At 47.0% G+C, this 27157-nt stretch overlaps 1 protein-coding gene across 2 annotated transcripts in view; it reads left to right on the forward strand.

Moving 5' to 3' along the window:
- The window catches only part of LOC110504234 (pleckstrin homology domain-containing family H member 1), a 73897-nt gene extending 48680 nt beyond the window's left edge, over positions 1–25217 (forward strand). For both annotated transcript variants that reach the window (XM_090221271.1, XM_090221272.1), the window contains exons 21-31: positions 2599–2775; positions 3971–4068; positions 4255–4432; positions 5418–5573; positions 5773–5870; positions 5964–6105; positions 6418–6563; positions 6794–6923; positions 9756–9839; positions 14908–15054; positions 22516–25217. In XM_090221271.1, coding sequence (XP_090077397.1) covers positions 2599–2775; positions 3971–4068; positions 4255–4432; positions 5418–5573; positions 5773–5870; positions 5964–6105; positions 6418–6563; positions 6794–6923; positions 9756–9839; positions 14908–15054; positions 22516–22725 — 1566 coding nt within the window. In that variant the 3' untranslated portion in view covers positions 22726–25217. The remainder of the gene's footprint in view (positions 1–2598; positions 2776–3970; positions 4069–4254; positions 4433–5417; positions 5574–5772; positions 5871–5963; positions 6106–6417; positions 6564–6793; positions 6924–9755; positions 9840–14907; positions 15055–22515) is intronic.
- The last annotated feature ends 1940 nt before the right edge of the window (positions 25218–27157 follow it).

Here is a 27157-nt window from a genome sequence, read left to right on the forward strand (position 1 = left end):
ATTATGTGACCAAGACTAGTGATTATGTGATCAAGACTAGACTAGTGATCATGTGATCAAGACTAGACTAGTGATTATGTGATCAAGACTAGTGATTATGTGATCAAGACTAGTGATTATGTGATCAAGACTAGTGGTCATGTGATCAAGACTTGTGATCAAGACTAGTGATTATGTGATCAAGACTAGACTAGTGATTATGTGATCAAGACTAGACTAGTGATTATGTGATCAAGACTAGACTAGTGATTATGTGATCAAGACTAGTGATTATATGATCAAGTGATTACAGTGATTACTCTGTATGTGATCAAGACCAGTGATCATGTGATCAAGACTAGTGATCATGTGATCAAGACTAGTGATTGTGTGATCAAGACTAGTGATTATGTGATCAGGACTAGTGATTATGTGATCAGGACTAGTGATTATGTGATCAAGACTAGTGATTATGTGATCAAGACTAGTGATCATGTGATCAAGACTAGTGATCATGTGATCAAGACTAGTGATCATGTGATCAAGACTAGTGATCATGTGATCAAGACTAGTGATCATGTGATCAAGACTAGTGATCAGCCCCTTGCTTAAACTGATCCCCATGAACATGCTGCTTCTATTGTTTCTCAACATATATCACGATCATTGCAGGTAGCAGATGTTCTGAAAAAGCTGCAAAACCTGGACCCGTACAAGTCAGCTGGGCTTGACAATCTGGACCCTCTATTTCTGAAACTATCCGCCGCCATTGTCACAACCCCTATTACCAGCCTGTTCAACCTCTCTTTCATATCGTCTGAGATCCCCAAGGATTGGAAAGCTGCCGCAGTCATCCCCCTCTTCAAAGGGGGAGACACCCTGGACCCAAACTGTTACAGACCTATATCCATCCTGCCCTGCCTATCTAAGGTCTTTGAAAGCCAAGTCAACAAACAGGTCACTGACCATCTCGAATCCCACCGTACCTTCTCTGCTGTGCAATCTGGTTTCCGAGCCGGTCACGGGTGCACCTCAGCCACGCTCAAGGTACTAAACGATATCATAACCGCCATCGATAAAAGACAGTACTGTGCAGCCGTCTTCATCGACCTGGCCAAGGCTTTCGACTCTGTCAATCACCATATTCTTATCGGCAGACTCAGTAGCCCCGGTTTTTCTAATGACTGCCTTGCCTGGTTCACCAACTACTTTGCAGACAGAGTTCAGTGTGTCAAATCGGAGAGCATGTTGTCCGGTCCTCTGGCAGTCTCTATGGGGGTGCCACAGGGTTCAATTCTCGGGCCGACTCTTTTCTCTGTATATATCAATGATGTTGCTCTTGCTGCGGGCGATTCCCTGATCCACCTCTATGCAGACGACACCATTCTGTATACTTCCGGCCCTTCCTTGGACACTGTGCTATCTAACCTCCAAACGAGCTTCAACGCCATACAACACTCCTTCCGTGGCCTCCAACTGCTCTTAAACGCTAGTAAAACCAAATGATTTTCAACCGTTCGCTGCCTGCACCCGCACGCCTGACTAGCATCACCACCCTGGATGGTTCCGACCTAGAATATGTGGACATCTATAAGTACCTACGTGTCTGGCTAGACTGTAAACTCTCCTTCCAGCCTCATATCAAACATCTCCAATCTAAAATCAAATCTAGAGTCGGCTTTCTATTCCGCAACAAAGCCTCCTTCACTCACGCCGCCAAACTTACCCTAGTAAAACTGACTATCCTACCGATCCTCGACTTCGGCGATGTCATCTACAAAATTGCTTCCAATTCTCTACTCAGCAAACTGGATGCAGTTTATCACAGTGCCATCCGTTTTGTTACTAAAGCACCTTACACCACCCACCACTGCGACCTGTACGCTCTAGTCGGCTGGCCCTCGCTACATATTCGTCGCCAGACCCACTGGCTCCAGGTCATCTACAAGTCCATGCTAGGTAAAGCTCCGCCTTATCTTAGTTCACTGGTCACGATGGCAACACCCACCCGTAGCACGCGCTCCAGCAGGTGTATCTCATTGATCATCCCTAAAGCCAACACCTCATTTGGCCGCCTCTCGTTCCAGTTCTCTGCTGCCTGTGACTGGAACGAATTGCAAAAATCGCTGAAGTTGGAGACTTTTATCTCCCTCACCAACTTCAAACATCTGCTATCTGAGCAGCTAACCGATCGCTGCAGCTGTACATAGTCTATAGGTAAATAGCCCACCCAATTTACCTACCTCATCCCCATACTGTTTATATTTATTTACTTTTCTGCTCTACACCAGTATCTCTACCTGTACATGACCATCTGATCATTTATCACTCCAGTGTTAATCTGCTAAATTGTAATTATTCGCCCACCTCCTCATGCCGTTTGCACACAATGTATATAGACTCTCTTTTTTTCTACTGTGTTATTGACTTGTTAATTGTTCACTCCATGTGTAACTCTGTGTTGTCTGTTCACACTGCTATGCTTTATCTTGGCCAGGTCGCAGTTGTAAATGAGAACTTGTTCTCAACTAGCCTACCTGGTTAAATAAAGGTGAAATAAAAAAATAAAACAATAAATAAAAGGTAAAACCTTCCCTCTTTCATCCTTCCTTTCTTCAGTCCTGTCAGCTGTTCATCAACGTACTGGTGGAGTCTCCCTCCATTGACTACCACATGTCCCTGGCCCAGAATGCATTGCAGGTGTGTCTGACGCACCCAGAGCTCCGGAACGAGATGTACTGTCAGCTGATTAAACAGACCAACCGCCGCACACCACACAACTCCTCCCTCACTCAGGTACGTTACACACCTCAACTCCTCCCTCACTCAGGTACGTTACACACCACACAACTCCTCCCTCACTCAGGTACAGTATACACCTCAACTCTCCCTCACTCAGGTAAGTTACACACCTCACAACTCCTCCCTCACTCAGGTACGTTACACACCTCACAACTCCTCCCTCACTCAGGTACGTTACACACCACACAACTCCTCCCTCACTCAGGTACGTTACACACCGCAACTCCTCCCTCACTCAGGTACGTTACACACCTCAACTCCTCCCTCACTCAGGTACGTTACACACCACACAACTCCTCCCTCACTCAGGTACGTTACACACCAGACAACTCTTCCCTCACTCAGGTACGTTACACACTATACAACTCCTCCCTCACTCAGGTACGTTACACACCTCAACTCCTCCCTCACTCAGGTACGTTACACACCCCAACTCCTCCCTGACTCAGGTACGTTACACACCACACAACTCCTCCCTCACTCAGGTACGTTACACACCACACAACTCCTCCCTCACTCAGGTACGTTACACACCTCAACTCTTCCCTCACTCAAGTACATTACACACCTCAACCCCTCCCTCACTCAGGTGTGTTACACACCTCAAGTCCTCCCTCACTCAGCTACATTACACACCACAACTCCTCCATCATTCAGGTATGTTACACACCTCAACTCCACCCTCACTCAGGTACGTTACACACCTCAACACCCTCCCTCACTCAGGTACGTTACACAACTCAACTCCTCCCTCACTCAGGTACATTACACACCTCAACTCCTCCCTCACTCAGGTACGTTACACACCTCAACTCCTCCCTCACTCAGGTACATTACACACCTCAACTCCTCCCTCACTCATGTCCGTATAAGCCTGGCCCTGAAGCTGAAATTACCCCCTAGTCCCTACCTCCTAGTCCCTACCACCTAGTCCCTACCCCCAAGTCGTTACCCCCTAAGCACTTGTGGAGATCTGAGAGGATTCAATAGGTATGAGTAATATGACTACAATAACAGCTGGTCTTTCAGAAGCAAAGAGGGAGGTTCAACGTTATTGTTTATTCCTCCCACTTATCACTTTGTATCTAGGGATGTTGTGTTACCTGTCATAGTTCGTTTTTTTCTCAGGTATTGTTTACATTGTAGTGATCTGCCTGTCTGTCTGTCTGTCTGTCTGTCCTCTCCTCAGTGCTGGCAGCTGTTGGCTGTGTGTGTGGCTCTCTTTCTGCCTCAGCAACACTTCCTGTGGTACCTCAGACAGTATCTGCAGCGTCATGCAGACCCCAGGTACACACACACCATCCTTACTTTCCTGAGCAGAAAACATCAAACCTTCACAATGATGACCCCCCCCCCCCCCCCTCTCTCTCTCTTTCTCTCTGTCTGTCTGTCCGGCTGTCTCTCGCTCTCTCTCTCTCTGTATCTCTCTCACACACTCTGTCTCTCTGCATCTCTCTGTCTCCATGTGTGTAGGAGTGAGGTGGGGAAGTATGCTGTGTACTGTCAGAGGTCTGTAGAGCGTACCCTGCAGAATGGAGAGAGAGAGGCAAAACCATCACGTATGGAGGTCCTGTCTATCCTGCTGAGGAACCCTTACCACCACTCACTACCCTTCAGCATCCCTGTCCACTTTATGAACATCACCTACCAGGTAACACACATGTACGCACACATTCACCTACCAGCTAACACAGACACACACCTACCAGGTAACCCACACACACTCACCTACCAGGTAATACAGACACACTAACCTACACCAGGTAACACAGACACACACCTACCAGGTAACCCACACACACTCACCTACCAGGTAACACAGACATACACCTACAAGATAACACAGACACACTTACCTATGAAGAAACACAGACACACTAACCTACCAGGTAACACAGACACACCTACCAGGTAACACAGACACACTCACCTACCAGGTAACACAGACACACCTACCCGGTAACCCAGCAAACTCACCTACCAGGTAACACAGACACTCACCTACCAGGTAACACAGACACAATAACCTACTAGGTAACACAGACACACTAACTTACCAAGTAACACAGACACACCTACCAGGCAACACAGACACACCTACCAGGTAACCCACACACACTCACCTACCAGGTAACACAGACACACTAACCTACCAGGTAACACAGGCACTCACCTACCAGGTAACACAGACACACTAACCTACCAGGTAACACAGACACACTAATCTACCAGGTAACCCACACACACTAACCTACCAATTAACACAGACACACACCTACCAGGTAACACAGACACATTTCAGTAATACTTTTTCAGTGAGCCCTCCTGTCCAGTCCTGTCTCCTAGGTGGTGGGGTTCAATAGTTCCTCCACCCACACACCCACACAATCACACATCCGCATGCACACAAACACACACACACATACCCACACAATCACACATCCGCATGCACACAAACACACACACACATACCCACACAATCACACATCCGCATGCACACAAACACACACACCCACACAATCACACATCCGCATGCACACAAACACACACACAACCACAGAGTCACACACATTCACACACACTTGTCATTCATGCCATGTCTCAGTGACCCCCATCCCGTCCTACCTGTCCTTCAGGTGGTAGGCTTCGATGGCTCCACCACAGTAGACGAGTTCCTGAGCACCCTGACCCAGAGGGTGGGCATGAGGAAACCACACCTGTCAGGCTTCGCTCTCTTCACTGACGACCCCTCAGCGAGAGACCTGGAGCACTGCCTGCAGCCCAGCGTCAAAGTACGTGTGGACCAACACTCGCTCATGACTATAGCTGGCCATGGATTGCAGCACACACAACCTCACGTGTTAGTGCCTGTGACTAAGTATAAGACAGTAAACCGAGGGGTAGAGTGGAATCAGAACATGGATTAGGGAATAATGTACGAGGGACCAGGGTCTGCCTGTTAACTGACTGACCTCTCACCCCTGCCAACAGATCTGTGATGTCATCTCCAAGTGGGAACAGGCCCTGAAAGAACTGCATCCTGGGAAATACGAGGGCACACGCATCGTCCGTCTGATGTACAAGAGCAGGTAGGATTGACCTTGTTTTAGTTGACTCCATCCATAGAGATGAAGACCAGCTGCTGACATCATGCGTTGACCAGTGTGACGTCTGTTGTGTAGGTTGTGTTTCCGGGCCCAGGCTAAAGGAGAGACAGAGCGTGAGCGCCTCCTGCTGACCTACCAGGTGAATGACGAGGTCCACCAGGGACACTTCCCTGTCAACAAGGAGCTGGCTCTGGAGGTGGCTGCTCTCATGGCACAGGTGGGCAGTGGTTTTGGAGAGGAGAGGGGCATTATGGGTACGGTAGTACATGGTGCTGGAGGGATGGAGGGGACTGACGGGGACAGTATGAGGGGTACAGGTGTGTGTGTCTTGGGTTATGCTGTGTGAACAGCAGATGATATACCTGCATGTTAAGGTTTGTTTGTGACCACAATGGTCTTTCACCTTGTTGTGTAATTTTCTATTGTTTTGTTTTTGCACACGTGTGTTTTTAAAATGGTCAGACAAAAATAACTACAAATAGAAAAATGTATAATAAAACAAATAGTTAAAATGACCCTCCCTCCCCAGGTGGAGTATGGGGATCTGGACCGTCCAGCCCCCTCCTCTGCTAGCTGCAGCTCTCCTCAGCCCAAAACACAACAAATCCTCCTACAGGCCCTGGGACGCTTCTACCCCAAGCACTACAAACAAGACTGCAGCATGGACCAGCTCAGGTAATAATGGAAACACACCCACACACACACATTCCCCCACCCACCCACCCACCCACGCACACACACACAACCACCCATGCACACACACCCACATACACACACCCACCCACACACACACCCACCCACACCCACTTGACAAAAAGGGAGCTAAATTTGCTCTCCTGTTATTTATTCAATAATGAGTTATAAACTACTTACAAATTAATAATTTATCCTCTATCTCCCCTCAGAGATTTATCGGAGCGTCTGGCCACTAAGTGGTCAGTCCTGCGCGGCTGCAGTGCCTCAGAGTGTGTCAGAATCTACCTGACCGTTGCTAGGAAGTGGCCGTTGTTCGGTGCCAAGCTCTTCCATGCTAAGGTTAGTGGGAATGGAACAAGACTGAAAAACCATTCCAGCTTTCCTGAATCTGTATTCTACCAGAAGTGTCCAGTATAGAGTGTATGTATTGCTGTATGTTTACAGCTTTCCTGAATCTGTATTCTACCAGAAGTGTCCAGTATAGAGTGTATGTGGTGCTGTATGTTTACAGCTTTAGCTGTATTCTACCAGAAGTGTCCAGTATAGAGTGTATGTGGTGCTGTATGTTTACAGCTTTCCTGAATCGGTATTCTACCAGAAGTGTCCAGTATAGAGTGTATGTGGTGCTGTATGTTTACAGCTTTCCTGGATCTGTATTCTACCAGAAGTGTCCAGTATAGAGTGCATGTGGTGCTGTATGTTTACAGCTTTAGCTGTATTCTACCAGAAGTGTCCAGTATAGAGTGCATGTGGTGCTGTATGTTTACAGCTTTCCTGAATCTGTATTCTACCAGAAGTGTCCAGTATAGAGTGTATGTGGTGCTGTATGTTTACAGCTTTCCTGAATCTGTATTCTATCAGAAGTGTCCAGTATAGAGTGTATGTGGTGCTGTATGTTTACAGCTTTCCTGGATCTGTATTCTACCAGAAGTGTCCAGTATAGAGTGCATGTGGTGCTGTATGTTTACAGCTTTCCTGAATCTGTATTCTACCAGAAGTGTCCAGTATAGAGTGCATGTGGTGCTGTATGTTTACAGCTTTAGCTGTATTCTACCAGAAGTGTCCAGTATAGAGTGTATGTATTGCTGTATGTTTACAGCTTTCCTGAATCTGTATTCTACCAGAAGTGTCCAGTATAGAGTGTATGTAGTGCTGTATGTTTACAGCTTTCCTGGATCTGTATTCTACCAGAAGTGTCCAGTATAGAGTGTATGTATTGCTGTATGTTTACAGCTTTAGCTGAATCTGTATTCTACCAGAAGTGTCCAGTATAGAGTGTATGTAGTGCTGTATGTTTACAGCTTTAGCTGAATCTGTATTCTACCAGAAGTGTCCAGTATAGAGTGTATGTAGTGCTGTATGTTTACAGCTTTCCTGAATCTGTATTCTACCAGAAGTGTCCAGTATAGAGTGTATGTAGTGCTGTATGTTTACAGCTTTAGCTGAATCTGTATTCTACCAGAAGTGTCCAGTATAGAGTGTATGTGGTGCTGTATGTTTACAGCTTTAGCTGAATCTGTATTCTACCAGAAGTGTCCAGTATAGAGTGTATGTAGTGCTGTATGTTTACAGCTTTAGCTGAATCTGTATTCTACCAGAAGTGTCCAGTATAGAGTGTATGTGGTGCTGTATGTTTACAGCTTTAGCTGAATCTGTATTCTACCAGAAATGTCCAGTATAGAGTGTATGTAGTGCTGTATGTTTACAGCTTTCCTGAATCTGTATTCTACCAGAAGTGTCCAGTATAGAGTGTATGTAGTGCTGTATGTTTACAGCTTTAGCTGTATTCTACCAGAAGTGTCCAGTATAGAGTGTATGTAGTGCTGTATGTTTACAGCTTTAGCTGAATCTGTATTCTACCAGAAGTGTCCAGTATAGAGTGTATGTGGTGCTGTATGTTTACAGCTTTAGCTGAATCTGTATTCTACCAGAAGTGTCCAGTATAGAGTGCATGTGGTGCTGTATGTTTACAGCTTTAGCTGTATTCTACCAGAAGTGTCCAGTATAGAGTGTATGTAGTGCTGTATGTTTACAGCTTTCCTGGATCTGTATTCTACCAGAAGTGTCCAGTATAGAGTGTATGTAGTGCTGTATGTTTACAGCTTTAGCTGAATCTGTATTCTATCAGAAGTGTCCAGTATAGAGTGTATGTAGTGCTGTATGTTTACAGCTTTAGCTGTATTCTATCAGAAGTGTCCAGTATAGAGTGTATGTAGTGCTGTATGTTTACAGCTTTCCTGAATCTGTATTCTACCAGAAGTGTCCAGTATAGAGTGTATGTAGTGCTGTATGTTTACAGCTTTCCTGAATCTGTATTCTACCAGAAGTGTCCAGTATAGAGTGTATGTGGTGCTGTATGTTTACAGCTTTAGCTGAATCTGTATTCTACCAGAAGTGTCCAGTATAGAGTGTATGTGGTGCTGTATGTTTACAGCTTTAGCTGAATCTGTATTCTACCAGAAGTGTCCAGTATAGAGTGTATGTAGTGCTGTATGTTTACAGCTTTCCTGAATCTGTATTCTACCAGAAGTGTCCAGTATAGAGTGTATGTGGTGCTGTATGTTTACAGCTTTAGCTGAATCTGTATTCTTCCAGAAGTGTCCAGTATAGAGTGTATGTAGTGCTGTATGTTTACAGCTTTCCTGGATCTGTATTCTACCAGAAGTGTCCAGTATAGAGTGTATGTGGTGCTGTATGTTTACAGCTTTAGCTGTATTCTACCAGAAGTGTCCAGTATAGAGTGTATGTGGTGCTGTATGTTTACAGCTTTAGCTGTATTCTACCAGAAGTGTCCAGTATAGAGTGTATGTGGTGCTGAATGTTTACAGCTTTCCTGAATCTGTATTCTATCAGAAGTGTCCAGTATAGAGTGTATGTGGTGCTGAATGTTTACAGCTTTCCTGAATCTGTATTCTACCAGAAGTGTCCAGTATAGAGTGTATGTTTACAGCTTTAGCTGAATCTGAGTTCGGTGTCTCCAGCAACTTGGAAGATATCTCTATAATCAAATAGATGTTGTGGTCCTCTTTCCTTTTGACAGGCCTGCTATTTCAGTATTTACTCAGAGCAGAGCCCCATTCCAATAGAAACCTATGTTAATGCAGATATACCTGTATCTAGTATTATCTGTGTCTACAAAAGTCCATACCTCTACCCTGTCTCTGTCTGCAGCCTTTACCCCTGTCATCTGTAGAGCAGTCCCAGGTCTGGCTAGCTGTCAATGAGGATGGACTGTGTGTGCTTGACTATACCATGGTAAGTGTCTGTTTAGGTAGCTGTTTGTACGTCTGCTTCCTTAGCGCATTTACCATAGTTCAAGTGATGATGCAAAGGTTTCATAGCATGCTGGCCTAAAATTCAACTAATATGTGGTATTACTGGTACTAAATGTGTCCAGAAGAGGGCGTATTTCAGTGATTCAGTAGTGATCAAGGGACTGCCATCAGAAGTGAGCTCTAGATATCTGAATAGAATATTTCAATATCATTACTAATTATGAAAACAAAATCAAAGCCAAGGCAACTTCTCAGAATCCAACCAGACTTTTATCGTTTTGTTATTCTTGTTCTATTTTTCAGGTTAAAAAAGTATTTGATTCAGAGCACTCAGACTTAAGGTTTGGGATTTATTTTTACCAGTCTTTGCCGGTGTGGCTGTGGCCAGGACACAGAGACTTGTTGAACTACTGGTGTGGAATGATTTTCTGCTACCAATGTTTGAAACACCAGATCCCCACCGGGAAACAGAAACTGGTCAACGCCAACCTCTGATTTGACACTCATACCCGGGTTCATATACTATTTGAAATCAGTTCAAATACTTAAGTGGGACTTGATTGAGTCCTGGGTTGCCTGGGTTAAAGGAAACAAAAAAATATATCAAAAAGTGCTAATCCCGCCCATCTGACACTCATGGCAGGCTAGAACAAACACTTAATGTATTTGAAAGATTTCAAATAGTATTTGAACCCATGTCTGGGTCTACCCAGAGAGATCCAAACGTTGACTGAGATATAAACAAAGTTAGACCTAAAACACTATAATTATCTTACCCTTATTCCTCCAAGTCATTTGAAATAAAGCAGCAGAAATAATGTTGTGCTGCTAGATTGCTTCTTGCTGAATTTGCCTCTTGAGAAAACAATAACACGAAACCAATTTCCGAAACAAGGATCTTGTGGCCTGTATCAGGAAGAGAGATGACGTATAGATACAATACTATACTATTATACAAGAGACAAAATTCACAAATTCGACAGCACAACGACAGAGTCATGTCTCAAGTGTAAAACTAATAATGACTCAACAAGCCATGCTTTCTGGGAATGCTACGAAGTCCAGACGTTGTGGGCGGAGCTAGAAAGTTGGCTGTCAGAAGTATTACAATGTCAACACACTTTTAATCTGTCTGCATATTTCAAAACATGGCATATAGGGGTGTAGTGAGATACACAATGGGCTGGATGATTCTCTTCTCATCACTCATCTTGAAAAAACATATATAAAAAACATGGAAGTCAATCAATCCGCCATCATTAACACAATAGAAAAATCAAATGATTTATTATTGAAATAGAATGGGCGACCGAGAAAAACCAATTGGTACAATTTAAGGCCAAGTGGCAAACAGTAATGCAGGCACTAGGGATGGAGGTGTGACCAGGCACTAGGGATGGAGGTGTGACCGGGCACTAGGGATGGAGGTGTGACCAGGCACTAGGGATGGAGGTGTGACCAGGCACTAGAGATGGAGGTGTGACCAGGCACTAGGGATGGAGGTGTGACCAGGCACTAGGGATGGAGGTGTGACCAGGCACTAGGGATGGAGGTGTGACCAGGCACTAGGGATGGAGGTGTGACCAGGCACTGGGGATGGGGGTGTGACCAGGCACTAGAGATGGAGGTTTGACCAGGCACTAGGGATGGAGGTGTGACCAGGCACTAGGGATGGAGGTGTGACCAGGCACTAGAGATGCAGGTGTGACCAGGCACTAGGGGTGGAGGTGTGGCCAGGCACTAGGGATGGAGGTGTGACCAGGCACTATGGATGGAGGTGTGACCAGGCACTAGGGGTGGAGGTGTGGCCAGGCACTAGGGATGGAGGTGTGGCCAGGCACTAGGGATGGAGGTGTGGCCAGGCACTAGGAATGGAGGTGTGACCAGGCACTAGTGATGGAGGTGTGACCAGGCACTAGGGATGGAGGTGTGGCCAGGCACTAGGGATGGAGGTGTGACCAGGCACTAGGGATGGAGGTCTGACCAGGCACTAGGGATGGAGGTCTGACTAGGGATGGAGGTGTGACCAGGCACTAGGGATGGAGGTCTGACTAGGGATGGAGGTGTGACCAGGCACTAGGGATGGAGGTGTGACCAGGCACTAGGGATGGAGGTGTGACCAGGCACTAGGGATGGAGGTGTGACCAGACACTAGGGATGGAGGTGTGACCAGACACTAGGGATAGAGGTGTGACCAGGCACTAGGGATGGAGGTGTGACCAGGCACTAGGGATGGAGGTGTGACCAGGCACTAGAGATGGAGGTGTGACCAGGCACTAGGGATGGAGGTGTGACCAGGCACTAGAGATGGAGGTGTGACCAGGCACTAGGGGTGGAGGTGTGGCCAGGCACTAGGGATGGAGGTGTGACCAGGCACTATGGATGGAGGTGTGACCAGGCACTAGGGGTGGAGTTGTGGCCAGGCACTAGGGATGGAGGTGTGACCAGACACTAGGGATGGAGGTGTGACCAGGCACTAGAGATGGAGGTGTGACCAGGCACTAGGGATGGAGGTGTGACCAGGCACTAGGGATGGAGGTGTGACCAGGCACTAGGGATGGAGGTGTGACCAGGCACTAGGGATGGAGGTGTGACCAGGCACTGGGGATGGGGGTGTGACCAGGCACTAGAGATGGAGGTTTGACCAGGCACTAGGGATGGAGGTGTGACCAGGCACTAGGGATGGAGGTGTGACCAGGCACTAGAGATGCAGGTGTGACCAGGCACTAGGGGTGGAGGTGTGGCCAGGCACTAGGGATGGAGGTGTGACCAGGCACTATGGATGGAGGTGTGACCAGGCACTAGGGGTGGAGGTGTGGCCAGGCACTAGGGATGGAGGTGTGGCCAGGCACTAGGGATGGAGGTGTGGCCAGGCACTAGGAATGGAGGTGTGACCAGGCACTAGTGATGGAGGTGTGACCAGGCACTAGGGATGGAGGTGTGGCCAGGCACTAGGGATGGAGGTGTGACCAGGCACTAGGGATGGAGGTCTGACCAGGCACTAAGTATGGAGGTCTGACTAGGGATGGAGGTGTGACCAGGCACTAGGGATGGAGGTCTGACTAGGGATGGAGGTGTGACCAGGCACTAGGGATGGAGGTGTGACCAGGCACTAGGGATGGAGGTGTGACCAGGCACTAGGGATGGAGGTGTGACCAGACACTAGGGATGGAGGTGTGACCAGACACTAGGGATAGAGGTGTGACCAGGCACTAGGGATGGAGGTGTGACCAGGCACTAGGGATGGAGGTGTGACCAGGCACTAGAGATGGAGGTGTGACCAGGCACTAGGGATGGAGGTGTGACCAGGCACTAGAGATGGAGGTGTGACCAGGCACTAGGGGTGGAGGTGTGGCCAGGCACTAGGGATGGAGGTGTGACCAGGCACTATGGATGGAGGTGTGACCAGGCACTAGGGGTGGAGTTGTGGCCAGGCACTAGGGATGGAGGTGTGGCCAGGCACTAGGGATGGAGGTGTGGCCAGGCACTAGGGATGGAGGTGTGGCCAGGCACTAGGGATGGAGGTGTGACCAGGCACTAGGGATGGAGGTGTGACCAGGCACTAGGGATGGAGGTGTGGCCAGGCACTAGGGATGGAGGTGTGACCAGGCACTAGGGATGGAGGTCTGACCAGGCACTAGGGATGGAGGTCTGACTAGGGATGGAGGTGTGACCAGGCACTAGGGATGGAGGTCTGACTAGGGATGGAGGTGTGACCAGGCACTAGGGATGGAGGTGTGACCAGGCACTAGGGATGGAGGTGTGACCAGGCACTAGAGATGAAGGTGTGACCAGGCACTAGGGATGGAGGTGTGACCAGGCACTAGGGATAGAGGTGTGACCAGGCACTAGGGATGGAGGTGTGACCAGGCACTAGGGATGGAGGTGTGACCAGGCACTAGGGATGGAGGTGTGACCAGGCACTAGGGATAGAGGTGTGACCAGGCACTAGGGATGGAGGTGTGACCAGGCACTAGGGATGGAGGTGTGACCAGACACTAGGGATGGAGGTGTGACCAGACACTAGGGATAGAGGTGTGACCAGGCACTAGGGATGGAGGTGTGACCAGGCACTAGGGATAGAGGTGTGACCAGGCACTAGGGATGGAGGTGTGACCAGGCACTAGGGATGGAGGTCTGACCAGGCGCTAGGGATAGAGGTGTGACCAGGCACTAGGGATGGAGGTGTGACCAGGCACTAGGGATGGAGGCGTGACCAGGCACTTGGGATGGAGGTGTGACCAGGTACTAGGGATGGAGGTGTGACCAGGCACTAAGGATGGAGGTCTTGACTAGGGATGGAGGTGTGGCCAGGCACTAGGGATGGAGGTGTGACCAGGCACTAGGGATGGAGGTCTGACTAGGGATGGAGGTGTGGCCAGGCACTAGGGATGGAGGTGTGACCAGGCACTAGGGATGGAGGTGTGACCAGGCACTAGGGATGGAGGTGTGACCAGGCACTAGGGATGGAGGTGTGACCAGGCACTAGGGATGGAGGTGTGACCAGTCACTAGGGATGAGGGTGTGACCAGGCACTAGGGATGGGGGTGTGATCAGGCACTAGAGATGATGGTGTGACCAGGCACTAGGGATGGAGGCGTGACCAGGCACTAAGGATGGAGGTTTGACCAGGCACTAGGGATGGGGGTGTGACCAGGCACTAGAGATGGAGGTTTGACCAGGCACTAGGGATGGAGGTTTGACCAGGCACTAAGGATGGAGGTGTGACCAGGCACTAGAGATGGGGTTGTGAGCATGCTGGTCTGGGCAGAGGGGACGTAGTCCTTGTTTGTGTCTGTCTGTAAGTTGTTGTTTGTATGTACAAGTTTGTTTTTGGAGTGTAAAAAAAACAAAAACAAATGAAATGTTTTATATTATTAAGAAAGGAAGAGACATGATACAGACACTACTGAACAGAACCAAACCAAAAGTGAACAGAAATGATCAAAGCCAGCACAGTTTGGTTCAGGTTGGCACGGTAATGTGAAAAGTGTCCTATTCACATATGTCTTTTATACTACTGAAATAAATCAGCCTTTCCTTTACAGCACCTTCTGGTCACCTACTCCTACCAATCAGTGATCACCTTTGGCGGTTGCCGTGACGACCTGATGGTGGTAGTGAGCCAGACCAAAGAACAGGGTGGAGGGAAGAAGAGTGTGGAAAAACTGGTCTTCGCATTGCCCAAACCCAAGGTATAGTCTTCTCTATGCCCAAACCCAAGGTATAGTCTTCTCTATGCCCAAACCCAAGGTATAGTCTTCTCTATTGCCAAACCCAAGGTATAGTCTTCTCTATGCCCAAACCCAAGGTATAGTCTTCTCTATTGCCAAACCCAAGGTATAGTCTTCTCTATGGCTAAACCCAAGGTATAGTATTGTCTTCTCTGTGGCTAAACCCAAGGTATAGTATAGTCTTCACTATGGCTAAACCCAAGGTAAAGTATAGTCTTCTCTATGCCCAAACCCAAGGTATAGTCTTCTCTATTCCCAAACCCAAGGTATAGTCTTCTCTATGGCTAAACCCAAGGTAAAGTATAATCTTCTCTGTGGCTAAACCCAAGGTATAGTATAGTCTTCTCTGTGGCTAAACCCAAGGTAAAGTATAGTCTTCTCTGTGGCTAAACCCAAGGTAAAGTATAGTCTTCTCTGTGGCTAAACCCAAGGTATAATCTTCTCTGTGGCTAAACCCAAGGTAAAGTATAGTCTTCTCTGTGGCTAAACCCAAGGTAAAGTATAGTCTTCTCTATGGCTAAACCCAAGGTAAAGTATAATCTTCTCTGTGGCTAAACCCAAGGTAAAGTATAGTCTTCTCTGTGGCTAAACCCAAGGTAAAGTATAGTCTTCTCTATGGCTAAACCCAAGGTAAAGTATAGTCTTCTCTGTGGCTAAACCCAAGGTAAAGTATAGTCTTCTCTATGGCTAAACCCAAGGTAAAGTATAATCTTCTCTGTGGCTAAACCCAAGGTAAAGTATAGTCTTCTCTGTGGCTAAACCCAAGGTAAAGTATAGTCTTCTCTATGGCTAAACCCAAGGTAAAGTATAGTTTTCTCTATGGCTAAACCCAAGGTAAAGTATAGTCTTCTCTGTGGCTAAACCCAAGGTAAAGTATAGTCTTCTCTGTGGCTAAACCCAAGGTATAGTATAGTCTTCTCTATGGCTAAACCAAGGTAAAGTATAGTCTTCTCTGTGGCTAAACCCAAGGTAAAGTATAGTCTTCTCTGTGGCTAAACCCAAGGTATAGTCTTCTCTATGCCCAAACCCAAGGTATAGTCTTCTCTATGCCCAAACCCAAGGTAAAGTATAGTCTTCTCTATGGCTAAACCCAAGGTAAAGTATAGTCATCTCTGTGGCTAAACCCAAGGTATAGTCTTCTCTGTGGCTAAACCCAAGGTAAAGTATAGTCTTCTCTGTGGCTAAACCCAAGGTAAAGTATAGTTGTTACGGTGCGTGAATGAGGACCCAAAAGCGAATCAACTTAAACAGAGCTTCTTTAATTACCAAACATAGGTAGGCTCAGATGGACCGGCAGATTCCGACAGGACAGGACAAGGTTACAGCAAACATGACGGCAGTCTGGTTCAGGCATGAATGACACAAACAAACAAGAATCCGACAAGGACAGGAGCAGAAACAGAGAGAGATATAGGGACCTAATCAGAGGGAAAAAGGGAACAGGTGGGGAACGGGGTGAATGGGTAGTTAGAGGAGACAAGGGACAGCTGGGGGAAAGCGGGGGAGAAAAGGTAACCTAACACGACCAGCAGAGGGAGACAGGGTGAAGGGAAAGGACAGAGACAAGACAACATGACAGTACATGACAGTACCCCCCCACTCACCGAGCGCCTCCTGGCGCACTCGAGGAGGAAACCTGGCGGCAACGGAGGAAATCATCAATCAGCGCACGGTCCAGCACGTCCCGAGAGGGAACCCAACTCCTCTCCTCAGGACCGTACCCCTCCCAGTCAACTAGGTACTGATGACCACGGCCCCGAGGACGCATGTCCAAGATTTTACGGACCCTGTAGATAGGTGCGCCCTCGACAAGGATGGGGGGGGGGGGGGAAGACGAGCGGGGGCGCGAAGAACGGGCTTAACACAGGAGACATGGAAGACCGGGTGGACGCGACGAAGATATCGCGGAAGAAGAAGTCGCACTGCGACAGGATTAATGACCTGAGAGATACGGAATGGACCAATGAACCGCGGGGTCAACTTGCGAGAAGCCGTCTTAAGGGGAAGGTTCTGAGTGGAGAGCCAAACTCTCTGACCGCGACAATATCTAGGGCTCTTCGTTCTACGCTTATTGGCAGCTCTCACAGTCTGCGCCCTATAACGGCAAAGTGCAGACCTGACCCTCTTCCAGGTGCGCTCGCAACGTTGGACAAAAGCCTGAGCGGAGGGGACGCTGGACTCGGCGAACTGAGATGAGAACAACGGAGGCTGGTACCCGAGGCTACTCTGAAAAGGAGATAGCCCGGTCGCAGACGAAGGAAGCGAGTTGTGGGCGTATTCTGCCCAGGGGAGCTGTTCTGACCAAGACGCAGGGTTGCGAAACGAAAGACTGCGTAAGATGCGACCAATAGTCTGATTGGCCCGTTCTGCTTGACCGTTAGACTGGGGGTGAAAGCCGGAAGAGAGACTGACGGAAGCCCCAATCAAACGGCAAAACTCCCTCCAAAATTGAGACGTGAATTGCGGACCTCTGTCCGAAACGACGTCTGACGGAAGGCCATGAATTCTGAAAACATTCTCGATGATGATTTGTGCCGTCTCTTTAGCAGAAGGAAGCTTAGCAAGGGGAATGAAATGAGCCGCCTTAGAGAACCTATCGACAACCGTAAGAATAACAGTCTTCCCCGCTGACGAAGGCAGTCCGGTGACAAAATCTAAGGCGATGTGAGACCACGGTCGAGAGGGAATAGGAAGCGGCCTGAGACGGCCGGCAGGAGGAGAGTTACCGGACTTAGTCTGCGCGCAGACCGAACAAGCAGCCACGAAACGACGCGTGTCATGCTCCCGGGTGGGCCACCAGAAACGCTGGCGAATGGAAGCAAGCGTACCCCGAACGCCAGGGTGGCCGGCTAACTTGGCAGAGTGAGCCCACTGAAGAACAGCCAGACGAGTAGGAACGGGAACGAAAAGAAGGTTCCTAGGACAAGCGCGCGGCGACGGAGTTTGAGTGAGTGCTTGCTTTACCTGCCTCTCAATTCCCCAGACAGTCAACCCGACAACACGCCCCTCAGGGAGAATCCCCTCGGGGTCAGTGGAGGCTACTGAAGAACTGAAGAGACGAGACAAAGCATCAGGCTTGGTGTTCTTAGAGCCCGGACGATAAGAAATCACGAACTCGAAACGAGCGAAAAACAGCGCCCAACGCGCCTGACGCGCATTAAGTCGTTTGGCAGAACGGATGTACTCAAGGTTCCTATGGTCAGTCCAAACGACAAAAGGAACGGTCGCCCCCTCCAACCACTGTCGCCATTCGCCTAGGGCTAACCGGATGGCGAGCAGTTCGCGGTTACCCACATCATAGTTACGTTCCGACGGCGACAGGCGATGAGAAAAATACGCGCATGGGTGGACCTTGTCGTCAGAGAGGGAGCGCTGAGAAAGGATGGCTCCCACTCCCACCTCTGACGCGTCAACCTCGACAACGAACTGTCTAGAGACGTCAGGTGTAACAAGGATAGGAGCGGATGTAAAACGATTCTTGAGGAGATCAAAAGCTCCCTGGGCGGAAACGGACCACTTAAAGCACGTCTTGACAGAAGTAAGGGCTGTGAGAGGAGCTGCCACCTGACCGAAATTACGGATGAAACGACGATAGAAGTTCGCGAAGCCGAGAAAGCGCTGCAGCTCGACGCGTGACTTAGGGACGGGCCAATCAATGACAGCTTGGACCTTAGCGGGATCCATCTTAATGCCTTCAGCGGAAATAACAGAACCGAGAAATGTGACGGAGGAGGCATGAAAAGTGCACTTCTCAGCCTTCACAAAAAGACAATTCTCTAAAAGGCGCTGGAGGACACGTCGAACGTGCTGAACATGAATCTGGAGTGACGGTGAAAAAATCAGGATATCGTCAAGGTAAACGAAAACAAAGATGTTCAGCATGTCTCTCAGGACATCATTGACTAATGCCTGAAAGACAGCTGGAGCGTTAGCGAGGCCGAAAGGAAGAACCCGGTATTCAAAGTGCCCTAACGGAGTGTTAAACGCCGTCTTCCACTCGTCCCCCTCCCTGATGCGCACGAGATGGTAAGCGTTACGAAGGTCCAACTTAGTGAAAAACCTGGCTCCCTGCAGGATCTCGAAGGCTGAAGACATAAGAGGAAGCGGATAACGATTCTTCACTGTTATGTCATTCAGCCCTCGATAATCTATGCAGGGGCGCAGAGACCCGTCCTTCTTCTTGACAAAAAAAAACCCCGCTCCGGCGGGAGAGGAGGAGGGGACTATGGTACCGGCGTCAAGAGCTACAGACAAATAATCTTCGAGAGCCTTACGTTCGGGAGCCGACAGAGAGTATAGTCTACCCCGGGGGGGGGTGGTTCCCGGAAGGAGATCAATACTACAATCATACGACCGGTGTGGAGGAAGAGAGGTGGCCCTGGACCGACTGAACACCGTGCGCAGATCGTGATATTCCTCCGGCACCCCTGTCAAATCACCAGGCTCCTCCTGTGAAGAAGAGACAGAGGAAACAGGAGGGATAGCAGACATTAAACATTTCACATGACAAGAGACGTTCCAGGAGAGGATAGAATTACTAGACCAATTAATGGAAGGATTATGACAAACTAGCCAGGGATGGCCCAAAACAACAGGTGTAAAAGGTGAACGAAAAATTAAAAAAGAAATGGTTTCACTATGATTACCAGAAACAGTGAGGGTTAAAGGTAGCGTCTCACGCTGAATCCTGGGGAGAGGACTACCATCCAGGGCGAACAAGGCCGTGGGCTCCTTTAACTGTCTGAGAGGAATGTCATGTTCCCGAGCCCAGGTCTCGTCCATAAAACAGCCCTCCGCCCCAGAGTCTATTAAGGCACTGCAGGAAGCTGACGAACCGGTCCAGCGTAGATGGACCGACAAGGTAGTGCAGGATCTTGAAGGAGAGACAGGAGTAGTAGCGCTCACCAGTAGCCCTCCGCTTACTGACGAGCTCTGGCCTTTTACTGGACATGAAGTGACAAAATGACCAGCGGAACCGCAATAGAGACAGAGGCGGTTGGTGATTCTCCGTTCCCTCTCCTTAGTCGAGATGCGGATACCTCCCAGCTGCATGGGCTCAGCACCCGAGCCGGCAGAGGAAGATGGTAGTGATGCGGAGAGGGAGGCGACGGAGAGCGCGAGCTCCTTTCCACGAGCTCGGTGACGAAAATCCACGCTGGAAGGAACCTCCCGGGAGAGAATCTCATCCTTTACCTCTGCGCGGAAACCCTCCAGAAGACGAGCGAGCAAGGCCGGCTCGTTCCAGCCACTGGAGACAGCAAGAGTGCGAAACTCAATAGAGTAGTCTGTTATGGATCGATTGCCTTGACATAGGGAAGACAGGGCCCTGGAAGCCTCCTCCCCAAAAACAGATCGATCAAAAACCCGTATCATCTCCTCCTTAAAGTCTTGATACTGGTTAGTACACTCAGCCCTTGCCTCCCAGATTGCCGTGCCCCACTCACGAGCCCGTCCAATAAGGAGAGATATGACGTAGGCGACACGAGCAGTGCTCCTGGAGTAAGTGTTGGGCTGGAGAGAAAACACAATATCACACTGGGTGAGGAACGAGCGGCATTCAGTGGGCTCCCCAGAGTAACACGGCGGGTTATTGATTCTGGGCTCCGGAGATTCGAAAGCCCTGGAAGTGGCCGGTGGATCGAGGCGGAGATGGTGAACCTGTTCTGTGAGGTTGGAGACTTGGGTGGCCAGGGTCTCAACGGCATGTCGAGCAGCAGACAATTCCTGCTCGTGTCTGCCTAGCATCGCTCCCTGGATCTCGACGGCTGAGTGGAGAGGATCCGAAGTCGCTGGGTCCATTCTTGGTCGGATTCTTCTGTTACGGTGCGTGAATGAGGACCCAAAAGCGAATCAACTTAAACAGAGCTTCTTTAATTACCAAACATAGGTAGGCTCAGATGGACCGGCAGATTCCGACAGGACAGGACAAGGTTACAGCAAACATGACGGCAGTCTGGTTCAGGCATGAATGACACAAACAAACAAGAATCCGACAAGGACAGGAGCAGAAACAGAGAGAGATATAGGGACCTAATCAGAGGGAAAAAGGGAACAGGTGGGGAACGGGGTGAATGGGTAGTTAGAGGAGACAAGGGACAGCTGGGGGAAAGCGGGGGAGAAAAGGTAACCTAACACGACCAGCAGAGGGAGACAGGGTGAAGGGAAAGGACAGAGACAAGACAACATGACAGTACATGACAATAGTCTTCTCTGTGGCTAAACCCAAGGTAAAGTATAGTCTTCTCTGTGGCTAAACCCAAGGTAAAGTATAGTCTTCTCTGTGGCTAAACCCAAGGTAAAGTATAGTCTTCTCTGTGGCTAAACCCAAGGTAAGGCCATAGAAATGTTTAAAGTAGGTGGTCTTTACCTCTGGCCAAGTGCAAATGGTCAGTGAAAACTATTAGTGGATAATAATCACCACGGACCACAACAGCTCTGCCAACTTTCAGTCAGCGCTCGGATTAAGTTAAGGTCACACAGTTAGTTTGGCTGGATTTTCCAAAGACTGAAAAGAAAAGGGTGGGTGGTGTTGATGTAGGATTTGACTGTACAGATCAGGGAATCAGGGTGACGAGTTAAGGGTGAGCTCCTGCTATGTGGCTCTGTCCACCTGTCAGTTCAGTGTCGCTCTGAGAGCATATAGGAAGGTTAACCTCATTTCAGTTTTTTATTTTTTATACATTTTCAGAAGAAAATCTAAACCTGTTTTTGCTTTGTCATTATCGGGTATTGTGCGTAGATTGATGAGGGAAAAAAACGATTTAATCAATTTCAGAATAAGGCTGTAATGTAACAACATATGGAAGTAGTCAAGGGGTCTCAGTAGTTTCTGAATGCACTGTGTGTATATATATATATATATATATATATATATATATATATATATATATATATATATATATATATTTATGAAGGTTACCCTCTTCCTTGGGCTGATGTAGAAAGCAGGTTGATTCTCTATTTTATGTGTTCAGCCTCCGAGGAACCTAAGGGAGGGATTTTTTTAAAAAGCAGATAAGTTACCTGTGCACTGAAATGGACTTTAAAAGATGGTTTTGGCTTGAGCCGCCAGTCGTTAATCTGTGTTGGATTGAATCCCAGCCGAAGCATAGAGTCACATTACTACTGTAGGACGTGCTAATAAGGTCCCTCTGTATTCATGTCAGGCAGATCACTATCAATTCATTTCTATGGTTTTCTCATTGGCTTTAAACTGAACTTCTAAATGTGAGCAAATGGGCCTCCAGCTCCTTAGGAGCTAATGAAATACAATGATATCAAATGGTAAAACAATTTCCCCCTCCCTACTCTGTCCTCTCTCGTCACCTTCATCCTCCTCTCCTCTTCCCGTCCCCTCCACTCTCCTCTCCTTCATCCTCCTCTCCTCCTCCCCCCCACCCCTTCCTCTCTCCCTCCTCCCAGATCTTGGAGTTGACTCTGTTGATGGCCAGCTACATTAACTACTGGACGCCCAGCCTCCCTGGCCCCCCTATAGCCCAGCACAAGTCCCCAGGACCCGTCTCCCCTCTGGGGCCCCGCGGGACCGGGACAGGGGCTGCAAAGATGTGGAACTTAGACAGCAGACACTTCCCCTCCATGACTTACACCACCAAGGGTCCCACTCTACTGTGAATATGTCAAACAACAACAACAGCAGCAACAATCAACACCCTTGCTCCAGTTTATCTTCGGGACAAGACGGTTGTGTCCAGTAGGCTCCTTAAAGAAGAAAACAGACTAAAACATGGAGACTCTATACCTGGACCTGGTCAAATAATAAATGTTTGTTTTCCATTTCAAAACATTTTTGCAACGGTGTTCCCTACTGGACATGACCCAGGACTGAGAAACTACTACAGGCTGTTGTGGTAAAGAGGACATTGCTCCACATATGTTACGTCACTGACATTGGCTGTGGTTCTTCTATGTTATCCTCATCCCCTCTAGCCTGAAGTGGATTCTGTTCCATATACACAGGACGTTTCATTTCTGAAAGAAAAAAAACATTTACCGTGAAGAAATGGGAGATGCAAGATATAATCATTTGTGGTTCACTTTATATGAAGATGCCGCTCTTCAAATGTTTGAGTTTTAGTCCGTGCTTAATTTAGGAAAAATATGCTATTTGAAGGACTATTTGAAAAACAATTGAGCCTTGAAATAGGACCAATACACACCCTACTTCTTGACCTTGGCTGTCTGGCCGTTATCCACACAGCCTCAACTCTTCCCTGCCACTCGTCTCTTCCAGATACCCTGCATCCCAAATGGTTCCCTTTTCCCTATATAGTGCACTACTTTTGACTAGGGCCCATGAAGAATAGGGTGCCATTTCACATACCCTCTGTCTTTTTTTAAAGGGAAAAAAGCTGTTAATCAAGGAAAGACTGAATTTATTCTGGCTCTTTGGTACCTAATATGGAGCTAGGAAGAATTACCTATTCCTTAAACGATGGAGGCTTGAAGTGGCGTTAACCGGTTTCTGAGGGAATCTATTCAACTACAGAGCACTAGTTGTTGCTCACTACCTTCTCCTGACTGGCTTCTGGAGACGCCGTCGCGTTAGAATGGCGCTATCTGACGGAAGACACTGCATTAGTACAAACTAGTACAAAATACTTCGACTTATACTTAAATTGTACTTGATTTTTTCATCAAGAAATTGCACAAAATGTCTGACTTATAGATCACAGCAGGCCAGGGCCTGAGGAGGAACAGCCCACTGGGTAAACACTGGTTGAATCAATGTTTCCACTGCATTTTAACCCCCAGAAATCTATGTGATGACATTGAATTGCCATGGGAAACTAATTGGATTTGGAAAAAGTCACCAACTTTTAAACTAAATCGAATGACATGGTTGAATGTTTTTGTCAATATCACGTTGAATTCACGGTAGTTGACAACTCAACCAAATGTCAATCAAAACTAGACGTTGAACTGATGTCTGTGCCCCGTGGGAGGCAAGGCGCTACGACTTATGGTACTTATGGTACTGATGATGGTAACATTCTGACCAAGCAATGTTTTATAACAATTTTGACCACATACTTTTATTGTGAAGTACAGCGTAACAATATTTTTTCAAGCTGATAGAGAAGAATAGAGATGGAATACAATGTGTCTGTCCGCTGTATGAGGCTTAGTCTGAGATGTATCAACTCATTTGGTGGCATGTTCCTACTCCTCCACTTACTACCTGCCTTGACAACCAGGGTTGGGATCAATTCCATTTCAATTCAGTTACACTGAAATTCCCATGTTAATTCCAAAGCCAGTTTTCCACATTGCCTTTCAATTAGAGAATTTGAAATGGGAATTTCAGTTTACTTCTAGAATTGACTGAATTGAAATGGAATTGACCTCCAGCCTTTTTGACAACACAGTGGAAGGTACTGTTAATTCAGCCAGGTAGGACTGATCTAAATGGACAGGTCCAGCCACATAAGAGTGGACTGGTATGATTAGAGCTATTCAAATGTTATTAGTGACTTGAATTGTTTTGGATGAAACCACTGTCTTGGTCATTTAAGTGTTATTTATTTAATTTCCTGATATTTTGTTGCTTTTTTGTATGCTGAAAATTGTTTGGCAGAACTGTTAAATGTTGAACTGAAACGTTCAAAATGGCCTTGACTTTGTTTGTCTCAAGTAGCTGAATAATTTAACTTGACAGTTTTACGCTGTATGGATGCTGTATGAAAGCTGTAAGAATGCTGTATGGATGCTGTATGAATGCTGTATGAATGCTGTATGAAAGCTGTATGAAAGCTGTATGAATGCTGTAAGAAAGCTGTATGAATGCTGTATGAAAGCTGTATGAATGCTGTATGAAAGCTGTATGAATGCTGTATGAATGCTGTATGAATGCTGTATGAATGCTGTATGAATGCTGTATGAAAGCTGTATGAAAGCTGTATGAATGCTGTATGAATGCTGTAAGAAAGCTGTATGAATGCTGTATGAAAGCTGTATGAAAGCTGTATGAATGCTGTATGAATGCTGTATGAAAGCTGTATGAATTGTGAAATAGGGATGTTAACTCAATGAAACAGATTAGAGACAATGTGCTTAGCTGTTATGAAGTGTTGTGTTTAAAATGAAATAAAAAAAAGTGCATTATATACAGAAGAGTATTTGGCATGGCTTTCACCTATAAACATTTACGCTCAACATTCTGGTGAATACTAAAGCTCTTACAAAATGCCTGTTCCTTTCTCTCGTTATATTTTTACACACAAACTATCCCCAGACTTTGGCAAATGTACCAGTGTGATGTTGCTTCATCCAAACAGATCAAAGTGGTAATGATATTTTCCTGCCAACAGTTTTGCTATAAATATTTCCTTTTTTTAATGATTACTCAACAACTGTTGTTGTAGTTACTCTATTATGACCAAAAATACTCATTATTGGAAACTCTGCTAACTTGTTGTGCATCATAGCCCCTAGGGCAGGGCAGACGCTGGTCAGTCCCTTGTCCATGTCTTTCCTAATATCACACCACTACACAGACACAGTCTCTTCTCTGAGCCTGGTTACACTACCTCAGGGTGAGACGATCCTATTCCTGGAGTGCCACAGGTCCTGCAGGATTTTGTTCCAACTAGGCACCACACCTGACCAACCGAGCTAATTGATCAGTTCAGTGATTGCCTAAATTCAACACACCTGGTCTTCCAGGTCAGTTAAACCAAAAACATGACCAGGGTTGCCGACCCCTGCCCTAGGCCCCACAGTGGCTCGTCAGGAAAAATGTTGAAGAGAGGGGTAGCTTGGCTTGTTTTACGTTCCATTCCTTAACATTGCTTATGTTTATCTCTATTTTAGCCTTCTGAGATGTTAAATAACAGCTTTAGCTTGATGTGAATTCAAATTAAGTTTTTGAAGCTCTCCAACTCGCAAATTACAGCACAACATAAATTCACCAAGGGGCATCACTTATTTATCTGTTTAACAGCATGCCTATTTAAAAAAGCAGGAAATAGGTGAGCTGGTGATTTTTGGAAAACTCAGTAGGTCAACAAGTGTAAGCCTACTTGGGAGCAGAAAGTTGGTAAGAGGTTGAGTGAGAGCACTAGAACAAAAACACAGTAGCCTGGGGCCATAATATAGTCTGTGACTATGAGCCCTGTGAAGGTAGCCCGCCGTTTCCATGGAAACTCTAACGTTGCCAAAGACAGACATTCTCTTTTAAAATGTGGACTTCAAGTCCCACACTGGTGTTTTAAAAGTATGTTGCATTGTTTGTTAACCTCTAAAGCAGGGATGGGCAACGTTGATGGGGGTGGGCTCACTGGCTTGCGGGTCTGTGTACCCACATCCATACCCACACATGCAGTCAGAGCCCTAGCCTTTTGGTAGTATGATATCTGAGAGAAAGCAACAAACAAAATCAATGGGGGCCCTGGTCAGTTATATGACAATGATTAGGCTACTACAAGTTTAGAAAGCTTGCTATACTAATTTACCAATCTAAAAATGTTTAGCTGACATGGGCTAAATGAGTGAGTGTCAGTCACCCATATAACAACAGAAAACTGCTGATGCACAACCAAATTTCGAAATTGCATCTTGTGTATGTATTCTATTCTAAATCTCAACAGTAAATTGGGACCCAGACTGAGTTCATAAAAAAAAGAATAATAAGTAAAACGTTTGGGAATTTATTCCCCATCCCTGCTCTGTAGTAATCTCTAAATTAAGCTACATTGCATTAATTTTGTAAATGCAGTTTGTGAGTGCAGGCACTCTGACAGCAGGCTGCTATTTGACCAAAAATATGAAAGTCTCAGCCATAGGCAAGGTGCAAATTACAGGGAGCCAGTGGGGGCTCAGCTCTTCTGAATGAGATATTAGCTCCTCTTAACAAAAGTCCCCCAAAAATTTTTTTGGGGGGGGTCTCAAAATAATGCTAATTTAACCAATTCTCTATTTGTTTAAAATGTTATGGTAAATATGTTTTACAGTGGTAAATATGAAAATAAAAAGCTTACAAATGAAACGAACACCCCCACCTCTGTCATGGTTTAAACCGTTTATTTCTATGTGGAACCGTTGAACT

Source organism: Oncorhynchus mykiss, chromosome 25 (genome assembly GCF_057628025.1).
Source record: "Oncorhynchus mykiss isolate SJ-2025 chromosome 25, ASM5762802v1, whole genome shotgun sequence".
NCBI lineage: Eukaryota > Metazoa > Chordata > Actinopteri > Salmoniformes > Salmonidae > Oncorhynchus > Oncorhynchus mykiss.